Source organism: Perissodus microlepis, chromosome 19, assembly GCF_051167445.1.
Source record: "Perissodus microlepis isolate ML-2025 ecotype Zambia chromosome 19, ASM5116744v1, whole genome shotgun sequence".
Lineage (NCBI taxonomy): Eukaryota > Metazoa > Chordata > Actinopteri > Cichliformes > Cichlidae > Perissodus > Perissodus microlepis.
Window position 1 is genome coordinate 23596279 of NC_140479.1, and position 20340 is coordinate 23616618.

Below are 20340 nucleotides of genomic sequence, written 5' to 3' on the forward strand. Positions count from 1 at the left end.
CGCAGGGAAAAAAGAAAAAGGGCTCAAACCCAGCACTCATAGGCACAGCGTAAAAACGTGGGAGTGTTTTAAGAGCTTGTGGCTACATTAAGGCACAGCTGTCGCAGCCAGAACAGGAGCTTAATGCTGTGTGTGACCGGTGCACAGCGACCTCTTGTATGTGGGTCGAGCAGAGGGGTAGAACAGGTAAGATACCCTGTAATCCCCTGTGCCAGTTTGGAAGAAAATCACTTATTGTGAAAGTCTGTGCAACAAGGGGCTTTAAAATAGCAATTTGACCCATATTTCACTGATATTTTTAGTTTGATAGTTTTGCTTTTGGTGTTATTACTCTGTTTGTGCCATGGGAACGAAGACGATTTCCATAATAAATAAATAAATAAATAAATAACAGTTTAAAAATATGTCAGCCCCTCGTGACGCAAAATAGATGTCATACTACAGATTAACATATTCCAGTCTTTCAATATCAGTCTTAACAGGGACTGACACTCATGGATGCTATATTAATGCGACAAAAACAAATTATTATAAATGATTGCTTTATTGAGAATGCGGAAGACACATTTGTATGTGCCAATAGCAGTTCCAAGACAGTTTCTTTAATGAATGAATGAGAAAATACTTTTTGGAAAAGATTTTGTTTCAGAAGTTGAAATGATGATGCATTCTTATTGTTGTTTGGAGAATGTGCTCCGCTCCTGTCTGGCACTGTGTATGGTTCAGGATCCATCATCTTGCTGCACACATCAAAGAATCTCAGCTTCCTTAGGAAACAGAGCCTTCTCATCCTACCCTTTTTTGTTGTTGTTGTCAATGTAGATGCCCGGGTACTTGTACTCCCCCACAACATCAACATCCTGTCCCAGGATAGACACGAGTCGTGTAGCCGTCCTCTTCATACTGACATCGATCACTATTTTTAGTGCTCTGTACTCCTCCTCCTGCCCATCATTAACATTTCCAACCACTGCTGAATTGTCAGAGTATTTCTGTAGATGGCATGACCTGGAGTTGTGCTAAAAGTTTGAGGTGCACAACGTGAGTAGCAATGGAGACGCCGCAGGCCCCTATGTAGCTCCTATACTGCTCAGTCTCACATACCGCAGCCTGTCTGTCAGGTAATCAGTAATCGATGAGATGATGGACATGTCTGCTTATGTTTTATGTATTTTCTCTATCACTAGCAGCAGCTTAAATCATATTAAATGCACCTGATAAATCAAAAATTGGCAATCCTCACAATGCAGTTACTATCTCGATGGGAGTAAGCTTTCAGCAGCATGTAGATGATTGCATCACCCACTCCTGGATTTGATCTGAATTTGAACTGCAGAGGGTTGTGTGTGTCTGTGTGTGTGTGTATGTTTGTGTGTTTTGTTTTTACTCCCCCTTCCCTTGTGCTAAAAAAAACCCCCCATCTTTTTGACACATAAGAAACATTTTAATGGCCTTAGCTCTTTATGGCACCATGTTTCAAAGTGCAAAAATGATTCTATACGGCAGATATGCAGCTTTTTATAAATGTCATCATATTTGCAGATAGTTGACATCACTCATTAACTAATAACTATGTCATGCCTATTATTGGGTTATCAGGTCCGTAAGCACAGATATATTTCTACTGCTATACATGTTGGCTAATAACTGAAAAGAAGTAGTAAAGATGTACAAGTGATATACACAGAAACCATCCCACTGAGCCCTGTAATTGAATTTTATGGAAAAATCAGAGCTTTGATAATGAACTGAAAGATGCATCTTTAATGCATTGCCATGCTGTGCTAAAACTTCAGAACCACTAATAAAAACTTTGACAGAAAGTCTTAAGTGTCTCTTCCGGGACTAAAGAATAATTTCTCCAGCGCTGGCAGACTTTATTATTCAGCTTCTAACATGGCTCTGTTAAAACACAAATATGAACCAAAGAGTCACAGCAGTTAGCCCAATAATTGGATTTTCTCCGCTGACGAGCAGCGATGTTTTTTCATCTTTCCAAAATTTGGTGTGAACTCACTCTTTAAAAACCTCGCAGAATATAATAACAGCGATTTAAAAAGAAATCAAAATTCTGATTGTGGTATTAAGCTGTAATTTGATTCAAGCTTAACTAGAAGGATGGATTTTATTGGTTTTTAGTGTTGTATGCCTGGGTGTTGATTGTCTGTGTCAGTTTTTGCAGCAGGTAGCTGATGCATTTGCTCGGTCAGCACTACTACTGTAAAAAAAATGAATAAATACAAATCTGCAAATCTCAAACAAACCATGCTTAACATTACTTACACCAATTTTTAGATTGACGTAGATGGAGCTAACCCAAATTCGTGATCTTATAATCCAACTGTTCAGAGTGCCAAAAGGGGGGGGGGAGAAAAGGGGACACATGTCTGGGCGGATGGTGACGTCAGCGGCGAGGCCTTTTTTGACTGGCTCACTCGGACAGCACGTTTTGACAGATAAATAGCGATGCAGCCGCACGTGTGTTGCTAAACTGAATAAACACAAGCACTGAACTTTCAGCTGGCTTCATTTTTTTGAAGACGATTGATGCTTAGACTTAATGTTGTATGCTGTCAGTACCAGATACGTGTAGTGTTTATATTTATTATCATTAAGACAATACATAGGACCAAATCACTGATTGTAAACATGGTAAATAATAAAAATATAATTAGCTTTACTGATATAATATATTCAGTATTATATATAACCTGAAGGATGTGGATTTAAAGTTTCCTTGTTGAGGAACTCTGTTGGCATTGTTACTGCTGGATCTGCCAACACATCTACCTGTGTAATTATTTTTTTGGGGACATCCAAAAATATTCCCATATCTGTGTCTCTTGAGGGGAAAAAAAATAAAATAAAAAATAAAAATAAATATATATATATATATATATATATATATATATATATATATATATATATATATATATATATATATATATATATATATATATATATAAGACACCACAGCAGGATGGAAGACAATCACTCACCCGTCATGAAACCTCATAAAATCCTGCAAAAAGCATCAAGCAGAAATGCATTTTTGGAAAAGTGTCAAAACCAGACTCCAGCACCAGAAGGAGCTGGTAAGCCTCAGAGCTTCTTCATTCTCAGCTTCTATGCCTCTGTATCTCTGAAGCTTGACCTTACAAATGAGCACACTGCATCACTGTGAGAATTGGTGTTTCTGGGCGGTGCAAAGTAGAGTAGAGCACATCAGAGTGCAGGGTATCTGAGAGCAGCAGAGCACAGAGAGGCAGGCACATCCGCCGCTGGAGGGATCAAATCTGTACCATCTGACACTCAAGGATTTATGGGTTTAGTCAAAATTGCTTTTCCCACTGTGCAGATTAAGCACCGTAGGATGTTTTCCACTCAGGCCGTAGAATAGCCCAGTGTGCTGCTGTCGCCGCCGCTGCTTCTCTTGCTGTTTTTCTCCTTCTTATCGGCTCAGGCGCTGGAGAAGGGAATGTATCAGGAAGGCAGAGTGCTCCGAACCCTGGAGGGGAGTGGATTCTGATTGACAGGAGAGGTCCGTCCTCTGGGGAATGTGAACCATGCAGGTGGATGCGGCGTTTGTGCTCTTCTGTGTTTGGCTGGTGGGCGCAGCTGGGAAGATGGTTCAGTCGAGAGGTCACAAGCTGGAAACCTACAAACAAAGCAGGTAACAGCAACAAGGTGTTGAATATATAGGGCTTTTTTAAAAACTGATTGCATTGCCTCAGCAGGATTCAACTGAATCATTTATTGGAAGATGTGCACAGAAACTGATCTGCAGAAGTTTCTAGTTTTTCCATTAAGAACTTAATTTTATTCTAGTTCATTTTTCTTTTGTTTTAGGTGCACACAGTGTTGTCCACTGTTTCCTGTGTCACCTGTGCTGCTCCCTCCCCCCTTTGAAAATAGATTTTTTTTTCAGACAGCAGATTGGAGAGAGGATAGAGTGGGAGACCTAAATCCCCACATCTATTTATGTATTGTTGGTGAATGCTGTGTTCTCTTGCCCCGCAAATGCTGCAGATCAGTTAATGACCGTTTTTCCCTACCGGCAGCAGTTGTAGTCAATTTCATTTTCAGGTGATTATTTAGGCTAATTGCTGCCTTGTCAATGCACCTATTGGATTAGACTTTTACCCCCCACTCTCCACCCCACTACCACCTTTTTTTTAGGACTGAACTAGATGTGGGAGTCAATAAAGTCGCTTCATTTCTGCACAGTATTGATCAAACAGGCTCTGACATCAGTGATTTAAACAGCAGGGATTTTTTTTTTGTTTTTTGCAGTTTGACTGTGTAGCATAGCTGAAGAAAGGTGACCTTCACACTACAAAACATAAACACTAAAATCAAATTTTAGCCACAGGAGGTTGATCTTTTAATCTTTGAATGTAGTTTCCAATCCGATGTCAGGTATTTAGAAAGCAGAATATCTTAATGTTATCAAAAAGAATATAATTTTAAAGATTTGTTACAGACAAAGTAAGGCTCTAAGTAACAATTAAAGAAATGACCAAAATGAAGAAATGAAAGAGTGACCTGAAAAAAAAAAGTAATTAATTTTGGCAATACTTGGAGATTATAAACCTGTCAGTGAAGTACCTGATTAATTCACATGTTGGTTTAGCTCCGCTGAGAATATTTCATGTTTTTATCAGTATGCAAATATAGAGGTACAGGTGTTTATTACACTTCAGATACACTTGAACTGGACTGAATCGCGTTGGTAGGAAATAAACAAAGTATCATACACTTTGACAAAATGTTACCATTTTTTTTCACTCATTAATTTCAAATGAAAGCACAAAAAAAAAAGAGATTGTATCAAAATTCTGAAATATGTTCGTCATGTATTTGAAAAGCAACAGTTTAAATTTCCGGCAAAAGTGTTTGAAATGAGCAGAGTGTGATTATATCTTCAAGTGGCTTTTTTGGTGAAATATGCCATCCAACAGCCCACTCAGTAGCAGAAAAAAATACTCAGTTTGCTATTTTGTGAGATTTCGTAACACATTTTGAAGCTGAATATTTTAAAGACCTTTTGTAAATAATGGCTAGAATATTAATAATTATTGAAATTATGATATCGGTTGATTAAGTCATTCTATCAGCTCTACTACAAGATTATTTGCACACTTTCAGATGGTGTTAAAACCCAATGAAAGCAAGACTCTGATCAGCGCACACCCCTGACATTTTTGCTGCTTCTAATGCAAATAAATGCACTTTTCCCCATAAATAACCAGTGCAGATTGGCCTGTTCCAGTGTAGCTTTTACAAATAAATGATTTTCTTGTAGAATATGTGCAAATAATTCAACTTTAGCCTAGAGCTGCCCCAGCTGAGAAACTGTATTTGCTTTAATCTCTGGTAAAGATAAGATTTAACCAAGCGGCAAAGTGCAAAACTGTACGCTATCAGCGTTGAATGATTTGCATCCACTTAATATTTTCAACAAAGCCTATCAAACCATAATCCCCCAGCCTTTAGATACAGTATCAATTTTTCATGCTATAACTGGTGATATTTATAGATCAGAGCTGATGCCAAACAGCAATCGGCTCTCCATTAAAACTGAGTGAAATAAACAAGCTTGACGTGATGTATCTGCTGGTCTTTGATACACCTAGTAGTCCTTAGGTTTAAAGGATAGTAAGCGAGCGTGTGTGATGCTATTGGAGGCAGTGTCTGCTGCCTCTTTAGATGTAAACAAGCCACGATGAAATTCCAGTCATTTAAAGTGATCCTCTGAGCCCCGAGATGATTAAGAAGATCATTAAGCACAAGAGGAGCACAATCGTAATCGTCTGTGGAAAATCTGGAAAAGACAGGAAGCACAACTGGCTCAAAGCCGCTGCATAATCTTTAAATGCCAGTGTCGTCGTCTTTATCACATCTGTGTTTTGCTGTTTGTTGTTTTCTTCCCGAACTTGTTAAAAGTCCTCTCGCATCAGTCCTCTCTCTGCTCTGACATGCACAGCCTGTGAATACAAATCAAATGTAAATCTCCCATTTCTCTTCTAGCATGGGGGGGTGCGGGGAGGGGGGATCACATATGCGTATTTAGAAATCAAACCCTTTCTCCCTGTGTTTCTCATCACTCCACTCCTCTTCTCTTGAGTGTGAAATCGCAGAAGCGTCTGTGCGCTGCTGGCGTGGGCTGTGGGGGAGTGTTAACTGTTTTACTTTCTTCACTCGTCGCCTTGAGGAGGATGAGCTGCGGGGTGGGGAGAGGGGGGAGGATTTGTGTAGGACAGCAGAGTCCCAACATAAGAAAAGATCTGAGGAAAAACCTTCATGAGGTTTAAAGGATCAATTTTAATGGTCGCTCTGATGATTCCTTGGAAAGAAAAAAATTTAATGAGAAAAAAGAATCACTCCTTGCCACACAAAGACAAAATTTAGTTGCTACATGCTTGGTTAAAGCTGACTGGTTGGGCTTTTTTAAAAATGTTTTAATATTCTAGAAATTCAGCTTATATGTGCATAACTGTTAGCAAATTAGCCTATTAGCCAAGAGTAAAGCGGTTCATTTCTGTGGCGTTAGCAGCAAATGTTCAGTAGTTGTTGTGAAGCTTTTTTCAAATGTAAATGAACGAATCGTTCTATAAACTTTGAACGCCCTCTTCTTTACTTTAATGTTTCATTCTGCTTTCTGCCCTCGTGGACCGGCATACATAAATGTGTCCAGATCGACCGCCACGCAAATATGGCCCATTAACCCTCATGCAGACCCTGCAGTGACGTGCGTACGCGAGCCCGCGACGGCAGAAAACATAAAAAGAAAAACATTTGAAAAAGCAAACAATGTGGGGCCATAGAGCAGAGCAGTGTGCAGACAGGCTGTGTGGCGTAGGCAGGCAGAGAAAGGATTGGAGAGGCATTTCTGCCAAGAGGATTAGGAACCAGCTGCTGGATAGACGCACACGAGGAGGGCCCAGCACCCGTTGCCCATGAAAGCGCTGGAGCCAGCAGCGATGGAAACCCTCTTCTCATTGTTTCATTTTGCTCTTGTGCTCTCTCTCTCTCTTTCTGCTTTGTGCTTCTCCTCCATCTCTCTCTCTCTTCCTCTGTGGTATTTCCTTAATGCACGTCTGTAGTTGTCACAGGGATTTGGCTCTCTGTCTGTCACAGCATGCTCTACTCTATTAATCCATTTTATGCTTTTTTGGAGTTTATCATTCTCTCGCTCTGTGTGTGTGTGTTTGTGCGGACTGAATATGCTGCCTGAAAGACATCTATACAGAGGCAGCCCTCTTGAAAAGTGATGCCAGAAAAGAGCTGGATTGCTCTAAATTGGATGTGATGGGCATTATTTGCCCTCATGTGATTTGTAGATGAAATGTGCCTGACGTAACCGGATGTACTACATCTCCTTAGGAATGGAGAAGGTTCAAAACAACACGTGAGAGCAGCATAGATTTAGGCTGGGGGTGGGGTGCAGGGACAGATGGTTTTCATTATTGGCTCGTTATTTTTTTTTAATCTGTAAAAAAAAAAAGTGAGCCGAAATTCATTTTTACAGACACCAAGGCGAAATGTTTTGCTTTTCTTTGTCACCCATATTTAAAAGCTGTTATTTACGACAGACAAACCTTAAAAAATCTCCACACGATTAAAAAGCAAATCTGGAAAAATATACCCAGGGTGCTTTTATGCTTGTCTGCCTCTTGGTATTCAATATTCAAACACAGTTTCTGCTGTATTTGGCCTTTGATCATCCCAGACACTGAATAAAAAATAGTATTCGAAAGTAACCTAGAGAAATGCCACGAAGCATTCCTCAGTGTATTTAAATAAATATGTGAATTTACAACCAACAAAAAAAGGAAAAGGTTGAATTTCTAAGGTAAAACTAAAGAAAGCATCACAATATCTTTGATTAAAGCTCTGCTGCGTTGTAAGCTGGTCTCATTTGCGTATCTATTTTAATGGAACAGGTTGCGAAGAGACGCCAGGATGGATGGCGGAGGAGGTCACAAAACTGGAAGGTAAGTTGTACAAGTCTTTTCTGGGTTATATTCAGCATTCAAATCTGTGTAACCACATGTTTATTGTGTATTTATTATTTTTTCCAGCCCAATTTACAAGCGAAGCCCAGACATGACAAAATCTCTGATGACAAAATCCGAGCAGCTCCTGAGAATAGACGATCACGATTTCACCATGAGGCCAGCGTTTGGAGGTCAGAAGCTCTTAATTAATTAGGAAAGAAAAAGAGATAACATTAGCATCCTTGTGGATCAAGTGCAGCTGAATAAGATCTGTGCGGCTTCCTTGTGAGCGTTAAGCTCTTGACTGACAACCTCCTTTCAAGTTGTGCGAGAGTTTCCTTTTCCAGTTCAGTGCTTCACAACACCAGAGTGTTAACACATTTCCTTTTGCTTCGCTGCGTGTTAGAGGGATTTGATGTCAGCTTTCTTTAGGATTATGTTGAAATAAAGGCACACAGGCTTTTGTTTTAGAAAATACACTAAGTAGTAATGTTTTTATGTCTTTTTTAGCTCTCTTTATGCATCTGTCTGTCGAGATAATATGAGAGTGCCCTATTTAACCAAAAAAGTAAATAAATAAAAAAAAGAAGAAGGAAGCCACGTGCTGTTTTTTTTGTCAGACTGCTTTTAATCACACAACAATCTGCTGCTGCTGAAAACAACACCAGATGACCCCTCGCTGAATCCTTTTTGGCGGTGTCCGAGTTTAACCAGCAGGTACATCTAGAAGGGAAAGCTAGCGCTGTATTTTACTCACCTGATCCGCTTTGAGCCGTTATTATGACCTGGTTGTATCTGTGCGCTGGTGGAGGATGATCGTGGTGATGCAGAGTACAAAGGCTGAAATAGGTCAAAAGAAGAAATCGGAGCCAAACTGTAACCATCATGTCATGAGCGGCTGCTCTGTGTGTGCGAGATCCACGGTTCCTGTCAGAAGCTGCGTTTCTGCAATAAAGAAAAATGGTGGTGGGCATGTTAACTGCTCTACCTGCTGTCACATCCATAAGCAGGCAGAAAAAACAAACCATGTCCTTGCCTATTTTATTAGGCATTCATTTTTCTTTAGGATTTCTTGCTCGTAGTAAGTCATCTTTACTTTTTGCTTGCTGAAAAATAATGTCAGCACTAATGCATTTCTTATATGATGCCATTTTCCTTCAGGTCCTCCAATTCCTGTTGGTGTAGATGTTCAGGTTGAAAGTCTGGATACCATCTCAGAGGTGGACATGGTAAGCGTGATGCTGCACAATGCAGTGCTCAGCTGTTATACCGAGTGCAGTTTTAAGGTAGGTGCACTTTGGCCCCTGTCTTTGCAGAGGAAAACAACTACTGTTCGTCTTCCATAAGAGCAGACTTATTTTTATTCATGGCCGTGGTTCAGGGGGTTGGGAAGCTCATCTTGTAACTGAAAGGTTGCCGGTTCGTTCCCCAGCTCTGTCTGTCTTGGTCGTTGTGTCCTTGGGCAAGACACTTCACCTACCGCCTACTGGTGTTGGCCAGAGGGGTCGATGGCGCGATATGGCAGCCTCGCTTCTGTCAGTCTGACCCAGGGCAGCTGTGGCTACAACTGTAGCTTGCCTCCACCAGTGTGTGAATGTGAGAGTGAATGAATAGTGGGATTGTAAAGCGCTTGGAGGGTCTGGAAAAGCGCTATATAAATGCAATCCATTATTATTATTGTTATTTTTGCCGCTTTCTGTTTCTTAGCAGCATAATTTCAAGGAGAAATATTGCAGTGCTGTTATTTAAAACTTTTAATCTTGTTAACACATCCTATTTTTCACACGCTAGTCTCGTCAGGAGTTTAAAAAAGAATAGCAGTCTATGCCACGGCTGAGTATTTCCTGGGTGAAGTGAGCGTTAATGACATTCTCAAAAACTCTCATCACAACCACTGAGCCAGTGTTTGAGCAGCTTTAGCACTTCTCTTTTGTCATAGATGGCGATGAGGAACACTAGCAACACCTCATCAACCTCATGAGTGTGAATATTGCTGTTCCTTTAGAATAACATTAAAAGCATACCATTACATTGTGCCATTCTCATATTTAAACCCTCTACAATTCTCTCTTCTTCTTTAGAATTGTTTTCTACTCAAACATATGAACATAAGCCTTAATTACACCTTAATTACTGCAGTATTAGAACTTGCCATTTCTTAACTCAGTTTAAGAAAGTTTTGTGAGTTTGATGAAGGCAGGTGAGATGATAAAAGTAGGCACAAATTAAATGAATACTCACTTTTTCATTTTAACTCAAGAGTCCACGGATTTATTTTGTGACCTTTATGTTGGGAACATTGGACTAAACCATGTAAACTGTCCATAAAGTAGTGACCAACACACTGATCGTCATTATTATCAGTCAAACAGCATCATAACTTACTTTTTCGCAGGGGACACAAGATCGATTGGGAATGCTAGACTTTTTTTTTGCAAAGCACGACATATAGTTTATAATAAAGTGAAGATCCGAATACTTTATAACGCTCTCGTTTCTTTCTCCCTTGCAGGACTTTACCATGACGCTGTACCTGCGTCATTACTGGAAGGACGAGCGGCTTTCCTTTCCAAGCACCAACAACCAGAGCATGACCTTCGACAGTCGCCTGGTGAAGAAAATTTGGGTTCCTGACATGTTCTTTGTTCACTCTAAGCGCTCTTTCATCCACGACACCACCACCGACAACGTCATGCTGAGGGTTTATCCTGACGGCAATGTGCTCTACAGTCTCAGGTAAACCGCACTGCGTGTCTCAACATGGCAAAGAAAGACTCGCTCACTCTGAGAGCTTTTAACCCTGAAAGTGCTTTTCGCAAGCACTTTATATTTAATAGGCACAGTGAAAGGAAGGCTTAATGAAAATAATGAAAACCACCACAATATAAAAAGGTTTCATTCCAAAAAGAGAGAAACAAAACAACCTTAAAACACAGAACCAGATATAAGAAGGTCATACAAAAATCTCTAAAAAGGTCGCCTTTGATTTCCCGTGTGGAACATCGCAGCAGGTCCATCAGCATTTCGTGGAACAGCATTTGATTATTCTAATCAGCGTGGCAGAGTGGAGAGGAGAAGTCAAGTCATTTTTTTAACCTCTATTCAATCAGGAAAGTCATTTCTAAACCCGTTTGTGTTCCAGTGACGCTGTGGCATAAGGACACTTGATTAAAATTGGAGAAAACAAGTGTGAGAGTGGTTAGAACTCAAACAACACTCCAGTGGGAGACTGTATAAGAAGGGACCTGGAAAAAAAACCATCTTTAATAATGCTCTTTCAAAAACGGCTGTATAAAAGGGACACGTCAAGTCAGAGTCTCATTATGATGCACAAAAGAACCAGCCTGAGTTTGAACTTTAGAAACCTGCATAAGGAGATTTTTGAAGCTGACATTCCTGCTCCTCTGATGTGTCCTGCCTGTTTTCCCTGCAGAGTCACAGTCACTGCTATGTGCAACATGGATCTCAGCCGCTTTCCCCTGGACACCCAAACCTGCTCGCTGGAGATTGAGAGCTGTGAGTGAATTGAACAGAATCTGGTCAAACATGTTTGTCAGACACACCTCTTATTTTCTCTGAGAATCTTTTCTCTTCATTTTCTCATTCTTTTCCCATAACTTCACCAGTCCTAAGTCTGGGAAAGTCCTAGGATTGTAATTGAAACTCTCAGCATCTACAAGAAGCTACTGGGGCTTTGGATTCGGCACCTTTGTCGTGTTTCTTCTGTTTTTTTTCCTTCGGACCTACGTTATCTGCCCTGATTTGGTTTGTTCACATTTCTTCTGCAGATGCGTACACAGATGACGACCTGATGCTTTACTGGAAGAAAGGAAACGAATCCCTGAACACAGACGACAGAATATCTCTGTCCCAGTTCCTCATCCAGAAATTTCACACCACCACCAAGCTGGCTTTCTACAGCAGCACAGGTACCGTAATCCACAACCCGCCTACTTCTAAGTCAGACACCGAAATCCGACCGATTATGTAAATGCGACAAATGCGCGCGTAATGCATGCAAAACTAAATCACAATTAGAATTATTTCCCTTTGTAAGTCTTTTTCAGCTAAAGGATCAAATCTTCCATACAAGAAAACGGTGTCCATTGAATTATAAACCAAAACGACTACACTAATATTTTATCCTTACTGCGAAACAAAATGAATCAGACTCCTGCCAACTACTTGTATGCTGCTAGAAAGCCACACTGAGAGCCTGGCAGCCTTTTGATTATCATATGTCACTTTCCAGAGCAACCTGAAGCATAAAAGGGATTTGGTGTCCTATCATTCTTTGCCAGAATAGCTGAGAACCTCTGCTTAAAGTGCTGATATGGTATATATGCCAGCCAGCGTATGACAATGTGTGAATAATGGTGATATTTCTTCTTCCTAGGCTGGTACAATCGTTTGTACATCCACTTCACCCTGCGGCGCCACATATTCTTCTTCCTGCTGCAGACTTACTTCCCTGCTACTCTCATGGTTATGCTCTCCTGGGTGTCGTTCTGGATTGACCGAAGGGCTGTCCCCGCCAGGGTACCACTAGGTACGCCGCGCTACTTAAATCAACTATTATTTTACCTTACTTTTATTTTAATTAGACATGAAAAATACTGAGATCTATCCCACATTTATGACACTGATTATTTAAACTGACATAAAATAAAGAACAATGAAGAGCACCTAATAAATGCAAAATACAAATGAACACACTAGATTATATATTAATACAGTAATTTAGATCATTCCAGAAATCCAATGAAATGACCTTCATTTCTTGCCATATTACCACCGAGTGAGATAAAGCGCAAAAATGAACAATGAAGTAAATTAATATGTGGGGTTGTTTTTTGTTGTTTTTTTTTTTCATGTTTATAGTGCTGTGCAAAAGACTTGAGCCACCTTTCCTTTCTTTATTTTTTGCTTCAAAGGAGTCAGTCTTTCTCGTAACTCTCTTCAGCACTTGGGACATTTTTTTTTAAATTCCTTGTGTTTGAACATTTTCAGAGGAATGTTTTGTTGTTTGTTGAGCTGCTTTACAATGACCAGTTTTATATCTTCAGGCACGTTGTTACTAGCAGCAAAAACACATCATTTGTTCCCATTTATTTAACTGAGTCTTTGAAAAATCTCCATAAGATAAGACAGCTTGACATGCATTGAATAGTATCTTTTGCACCAACCAAGTCTTTCCCAAGGAGCTAACTGGTGGAAACTTGGCTGACCTTGGCATTATGTGCAGTGTGTCCTTAAAAAATGTGAGGAGAGAAAAGAAGACGTGAAAGGCCTAAAAAGCTATCTACAGCAGATGAACACTATCTGAAAGTCAACAGAAAAGAAATATGGGAAAGAAATATGGAAATACAGAAGAAATATCCTGCAAAGACGCGACACGTGAACTATTGCTAAAGCTTAATGAGAAATAATCTCAGTGGAAGAGTCGCTGTTAAAAATTCTTAAGGAAGGTAAACAATGAGAAAATGCTGAGGTACGGCAAATTACACAACAGACTAAAGTGGATTAAAAGTGGACTAAAAATCAGTGGCAACAGGTGTTATGTAGTGATGAATCTAAATTTACATTTTTTGGATCAAATCTTTGTCAGTGTACAGAAATCAGGAAGGAGGTAGAACAATAAGTGTCTGCAGCCATGTTCCCATGTATGTTTGCATATTTCAATAAATTACTGTATCTATTTCTCATTTTCCTAGCAAAATAATCAACGAGCCAAACTTTTGCATAGTACTGTATATGCTGTGGTTGGCACTGTTAAATAATAGAAGAAGCGTCTTTGTTTGAACCTCTTGGTTGGCTGGGGCTTGTGAAGCTCGCGTGTTCCCCATGCTCCCCGTCTCCTAGTGGGTTTTCTCCTGGTGCTTTCCAGTTTCTTCCCACAATCCAAAGACATGCATGTTAGGATCATTCCTCTTCTTTCAGCTGTTCCCATTAGGGCTTGCCACAGCAGGTCATCTGCCTCCATCTCGCTCCATCATCTACATCTGCATGCTAGGTTCTAAACTGTACGTGGGTACTTCTTTCTAGGTAAAGCACAGTGAGAGTGGCAAATGTACCACATAAGTAAAATTTCCATTTCATTCTTGAAGCAAAGAGTTATCAGCTATGCTAGAAAACACTAGGCTAAACACTGCGTATCATTATCACTATGCGTGTTAGCATGGTAAGGCTAGCTAACCAGCTACCAACACAAGAAGAAAGACTCTGAATCTTTAGCTGATAGTGAAGTTATACAGGGAGTTTAGCGCTGACTTGGCAATCCATCCGACAGTCGTTTGATGAAAAGACTGACATGAGCTGGGTTATTAGAAAAGCATGAATCATCGTACGTTTCACAGTATGTAATAATTATCTGAGCTGGGACAAATTTTACTAGTGGAAAAATTTTATGGAAGACATTTAGTGCATTTTTTCCTTATCCTCATCACTAATCATCTCAAATCCTTTCAGGGGGTCCAGACCCCCAGTTTCCCATCAGCTTTCACAGTGAGTAGGTGGAAGCTATTAGTGGAATCTCACCAAAGTCTATAGTGAACATAAAGATTCAGATTTATTACACCCCAAATGTAGCCATTTCTGAGCTATTTAGTCTGTGGGAGACTAAATAGCAACACAGCTGTGACTAAACTTTGTTCGATTCCCTTCAGGCATCACCACCGTGCTGACCATGTCCACCATCATCACCGGGGTCAATGCTTCCATGCCTCGGGTCTCCTACATCAAAGCTGTGGACATTTACCTCTGGGTCAGTTTTGTCTTTGTCTTCCTTTCGGTGATAGAGTACGCAGCGGTGAACTACCTCTCCACCGTACAGGAGAGGAAAGAGAGGAAGCTGAGGGAGAGAGTAAGTGTTCCTTTCATGTTTTTTTCCTCCTCTGACTTTGCCTCTGGTTAAGAACAGACTTAACTTTTGATTTTTTTTTAATGGCTCACACTGACAAATTTTACACAGATACTTTATCTTCACCACATCTGTGTAATGACTTATGCAGCAGCATGATTTAGTCTGACACATTTTTTTAGTTTTAGAAGTAGTGTAAGGATGCAAATATCTGATTTTTCTTTTCTTTTTTTGGATAAGCTGTGAAAGCTACAACCTAAAACAGTACTTAACAAATTTGTTTGTCCACTGCCCGATGTAAGGTTTATTTTTTATGTATTTAGCGGTTAATGCTAAAATATAATTATTTTAGTCATCCATTCATTTTCAAATTTAGAGTAATAAAGCACACTATTATTTTTTAATTAGAATCTCAAATTACTTACTTTTCTTGCATTTCCTGAACAGAACTATTAGTTTTTAAAAATATTATACTTGATTAAAGTCTTGTGTGCTGGCTCAGATTTGGGAATAAAACATTTGTTACTTACCAGATAAATAATAATACAATTTTTAGTTTTAAACAAGTTTTTTACAGAATTCTAAAATATGTGTTTTCTTGTTTTATGACAGGTTAGGCGCTATAACTGCTTACTGTAACTGCTTACATGTTTGATATTCATTCTAATTTCTAATTTTCGAATTTCCACAGTACGTCATATTTTTGGTACAGTACATTTTTTCCCTTTGTAGTTCTAAAATTTTCATTTGAAGCTTTTGGCCATGTTGTAAATCTCAGGTTTGTATTTACCTCGCATTGTACTGGAATTACTTTATTAACTGAGCATTTCAAAACATTATCATCATGACCATAAATAAGGGAATCTAATATGTCATTGCTTACAAGAAGTGATCAAAATGCTCTGCTCATACAAAAAAATTATTTATATTTGGCCAATCATACCTTAAAGAGCAAAGCTGTTTCCAGCATAGTTCTGACAAGTCTGTTCTGACAAATTATACAGACACAAGTTTGCAATTTCACCACGAACCTTAAACTGGCACGAAATGTGAACAACATCAGTGTCAAAATGAACAGACTTTCACTTAGAGGATCATATCGATGACAGCTGGGTCTGAGAGACCAAGCAGCTGTTTTCAGAGGAAGAGTCTATAATGTTCAAGCCCAAAGATAAGTGTGCTCAACTTTTCAATTGACATTGCTGGAGAAAGTGCTCCTTGAGACTTCCTCCTCTTCCACAAAATGCTAATTGAAATTCAAGATGAAGGGTTTCTGTTTTGACACACTGATGGACATTGAACGTGCACTGCAGGCTAGTGGTTAGTGTCAAAAGTAGCAGCTGGAAATGTTACAGAGCCGCACAAGTAACAACCTTCAACAGATGCACTTTGTGTATATGTTTATATACATAATATATCTCAATTTTAATTGTACTACAAATCTGTGAAAATGCTCTACTTTTCTTAATTTAAATCTTGTTATTGGTACATGGTTATTGCAAATAAGACAGTTAATAAAACCAAGAATGGAAACATTTACGAGACGTATTAATAGTTTCGTCTAAGTCGACTCTGATAAGGCTGACCTGAATTTTATACTGAAATATTTTCCATATTAAAATAATTATAAACTGATGAAAACATGATTTAATAATTTATATGCATTTCCAATAAACAGATATATTTTCTTAACTGGCTTACTTTAAGCTGCTCTCAAGGCTATGGCAAATTATTTCTGGGACTACAGCTCTTTAACTATATTGGTATTCTTCATCTGCCAACTGCTGCGGCATATGGAGCCAAATTGCCCACGTACCCCGAGGAAGATTTCCAGCACAAACATCCTTCCATAAATGTTTCCTACCAAAGTTATTTAAAGGCCATGAGTGTGCAGACAATCATACTCACTTATTTATAATGATAAAAAGTCTACTGTAATTCATAACTCTTCGTGTGTTTTTCGCTAGCTTCCATGTACATGCGGCATTGGCAACCCTGATGAAATGATGATCGACCCCCAGATCACTGGATATGGGTCCACAGATGTCAACATCACAGGAAATTATGGGTTGCCAGAAAACGGGGGCCGCCAGGAACGAATTTTGGCCCAAGTGGCACTGAACGACCCACAGATCACAGGCCAGGTGAAGGCGTCTAGAGGCTACGTGAACATCTGGATAGACACCCATGCCATAGACAAGTACTCAAGGGTCGTCTTTCCTGGAGCCTACATCCTTTTTAACATCATCTACTGGTCCATCTACTTGTAACCTGTGATGCATGAAATGCTGTTTTGTGCATGATGGGACAGCAGGAGCTCAGCTCAGGAAAGATGATGCTGCACTTGAAGTGTTTGGGACAGAGAAACTGCGCATGAGATGCATGGGGACCACTAACAGATTGGTGACCATTGCCTTCTTGACCCAGCCACTTAACACCGATGATTAAAAAAGAAATATGAGCGACCAACTAACAGGACAGTCATCGATAGTCACTTCATCAGTTCTCTGGTTTCTGCTATATCTATAGTTCTGGTGACAGAAAGATGTCTGGATGCTGTTGTCGCCTGAGGACGCAGAGATGCACGTACATGGACTTGTGTCACTCTTCAGGCTAACTACTTCTTTTCAGTTCTAGATGCAGTGACTCCAAGCACACTTTCAACACCGAAAGTGTGAACTGAAAACATACTGACATTGGCTAGCATTGCCAGCAAATAGGCGGATCCTTTTTCCTCTTCTTATGAGCTACACCTGACAATCAATAAGAGACTAAAAATATTTAAAGGTATAATTTAACATGTTGAGAAATATGTTTGTTTGTTATCTAGCGGTGAGAAACTTGATACCACTCTCATACTTGTAATTAAATATATGGCTAAATCCAGTAATAGCCAGTTAGCTTAGCATAAAAACCCTAACCAGGTTAAACAGCCAAGGTACTTGTTTCCGTCCAGTGCAAAGCTACCAGCATTTCTATAATAACTACAGCAAGTTATATATTTTGACTGAATCCATACAGAAACAACCATAAAAGCCTGGTTTTATAGGGGGATTAGTGCTACTATTTCTCTACCGGTATAAATGCTTAGCTAATACTCAGCAGTCCTACTATTTTTCTAACGGTATGACTGCCTAGCTAATGCTCAGAGGCAAGAAAGAGTCTGGCAATTAAATTCCCAACAGAATGTCAATTTTTATAAAGATTAAAAAAATAGATTACATCTTGTTAATTAGTCAGCCTTTGAGGTGGTAGTTGGCAAATTTCACCCAGCTGCTTCCCCCTTTTCCCCAGTCTTGTGTGCTCAGCTCAGCCGTCTCCTGGCTAGACCTTCATATTTACTGCAGACATGAAAGTGATATCAACCCACTCTCCCAACTCTGCACGAAAGCAAATAAACATCTGAATGAAAGTAAATGTTTTCATTTTTAAAAAAAGGCAAATTCAGAGCTTATTCTTGAAGTTCCATGTTTCCTTTGCAGCATGTTAATATGATTCAGTTTAGCTTCAATTTTCTTGTGAAATTTGTATCAATGCAGTTATTTTGATGTCAAGCTACTGCGCTCCGTTTGTGTGACTTGACAACGTTGAGTAAAAAACGCAAAGTAATGCAGTCTATTAAAACAACAAATGTAAAAATGTATGTTTAGAAGTCCCATGCACCAACTATGATATTAACTTTTTATTTTTTAATGTTTCTTCTTTTTATTTTTAAATACAACTGAAGCTCATCTCCTCTGTTTGGTGTTGTGAGGCTTTGAGGTTCGCTGCGACCTGTTAGTTGCTAGTTTTAACGTCTTTTTCAGCTTAAAAACAACTTTATACTTTGTTAGGCAAAAGATATTTTAAAAAAATATTACAGGTATTTAAAACTGTCATGTATGGGAAGATGTTTAATAAATGTTTTTGTTTCTGAAAATCGGAGCTTGAGTGCTGAACATCGTAGAAACAGAGAGATGCTTAAAACCTAAAACACAACACTTTGGATCATTTGAACACAGTTGATCCCTTTATTTTAATCACATTTTTCTGCTCACTTACACAGTATATTTAAACAGTCCTGGAGGATAAGCCTTTACTGTTATTAGTCACTGGGTTGCTCACAGCTCCAAGGTCTTTCTTCTCGCTCTAGCAGATGTCTGAGTGCTGATGAGCATTTAAAACAAATCATATACACTGCGTATTATGTAATGCCATTAACCACTCACATGTTTGTAAAAGGATATATACATATACAATTACATTAAGGCTTTCCTCACAGAAAAGTGAGAGAGTGGGATATGCTGAAGCATGTTTTTGTTGTTTTTTTTGATCCAAGCAACATCCCGAAGGTGTCAATTTAAACTTTGTGCACCATCTTCTAATCTAGTGAAAAAAAAATGCGAACAAAGGCATCACCACATCAAAGCTGGCAGAAAAGGATAAAGCATCAAAAAGATGTCCATAACCTGATTTTTCCACCACATCTGGGCCCACTCTTAAGAGCCAAGATTTTTTATCAAGCTGTGTAGCTGATGAAAGTACGCCTAGAAATCTCAATGACTGAGAGAGAGGTAGTATGATCATGCAATCAAGTACAATAGGGCTATCCGCGGATAGAGTAATACATTTAGGGTTGATTTAGAGGTTTGTGGTGTTACACTGTGAGTGTATGCCAAACTCATCATCAGTAAATTCATGTTGTCCATTACCACAGACTAGAAAGATATTAGATGCCTTCATTTGTTCCCTGTTAAACTCACGATTGAATTTAAAATCCCTCTCCTCACATATTATATCTTAAAGAAGTCATAGTACCATATTGTCCTGCCAGAGACTTGTGGTTCATAATTTTAAATGTAGAATGGGAGGCAGAGTCTTCAGCTTTCAGGCCTCTCTTCTGTGGAACTGGCTCCCAGTTTGAATTTGGGGGACAGACACCCTCTCTACTTTTGAGATTAAGCTTAAACCCTTCTTTTTGATAAGGCTTATATTTAAGGCTGGATCAGGTGACCCTGAATCATCCTGTAATTAAGCTGCAATAGGCTCAAGCTGCTGGAGGAGTTTCAATGATGCACTACAGCATGCGATTACATTTCTTTTTTCTTTCTATTGTTTGCTTTCAGTTTGGTCTCTTTTCTTTCTCCCAGTTTTGATTCTACTCCTCCCTGATATTGGGTCTTCTGGAGGTTTCTTCCTGTTAAAACGGAGTTTCTCCTTCTCACTGTCACCAAGTGCCTGGACATAGGGGACCATCTGATTGTTGTGGGGTTTTTCTCTTACGCTCAAGGATCTTTAGCAAAAAATATAAAGCGCCTACTTGTTGTTATTTAAACCTTATAATTTCTCCTAGATGTATTTCTAATTTCAGTGTCATGAGGGAGTTCTATCACTGTCACGGGGTGCCGAGGCAGGCCGTGTGAGAATATAAACGGACCCAAGATGCAGACTGCTTAAGTTGTGAGCGAGCTTTATTAACAAAAAGGGTGAAACAAACAGGGA

At 39.3% G+C, this 20340-nt stretch overlaps 1 protein-coding gene across 2 annotated transcripts; it reads left to right on the forward strand.

The window, feature by feature from the left end:
• Positions 1–70: 70 nt before the first annotated feature.
• On the forward strand, positions 71–18783 carry LOC146366043 (gamma-aminobutyric acid receptor subunit rho-1-like). 2 transcript variants are annotated; one of them, XM_084914383.1, is made up of 11 exons: positions 71–186; positions 3464–3673; positions 7947–7997; positions 8085–8191; positions 9162–9229; positions 10513–10736; positions 11434–11516; positions 11789–11929; positions 12397–12549; positions 14666–14862; positions 16827–18783. In XM_084914383.1, exons 2-11 carry the CDS (start codon positions 3567–3569, stop codon positions 17127–17129), a joined length of 1434 nt encoding a protein of 477 aa, XP_084770509.1. In that variant the 5' UTR covers positions 71–186; positions 3464–3566; the 3' UTR covers positions 17130–18783. The 2 variants fall into 2 exon arrangements, with proteins under 2 accessions (XP_084770509.1, XP_084770508.1); XM_084914382.1 differs by lacking the exon at positions 71–186 and having other exon boundaries at positions 3023–3673.
• Positions 18784–20340: the final 1557 nt, after the last annotated feature.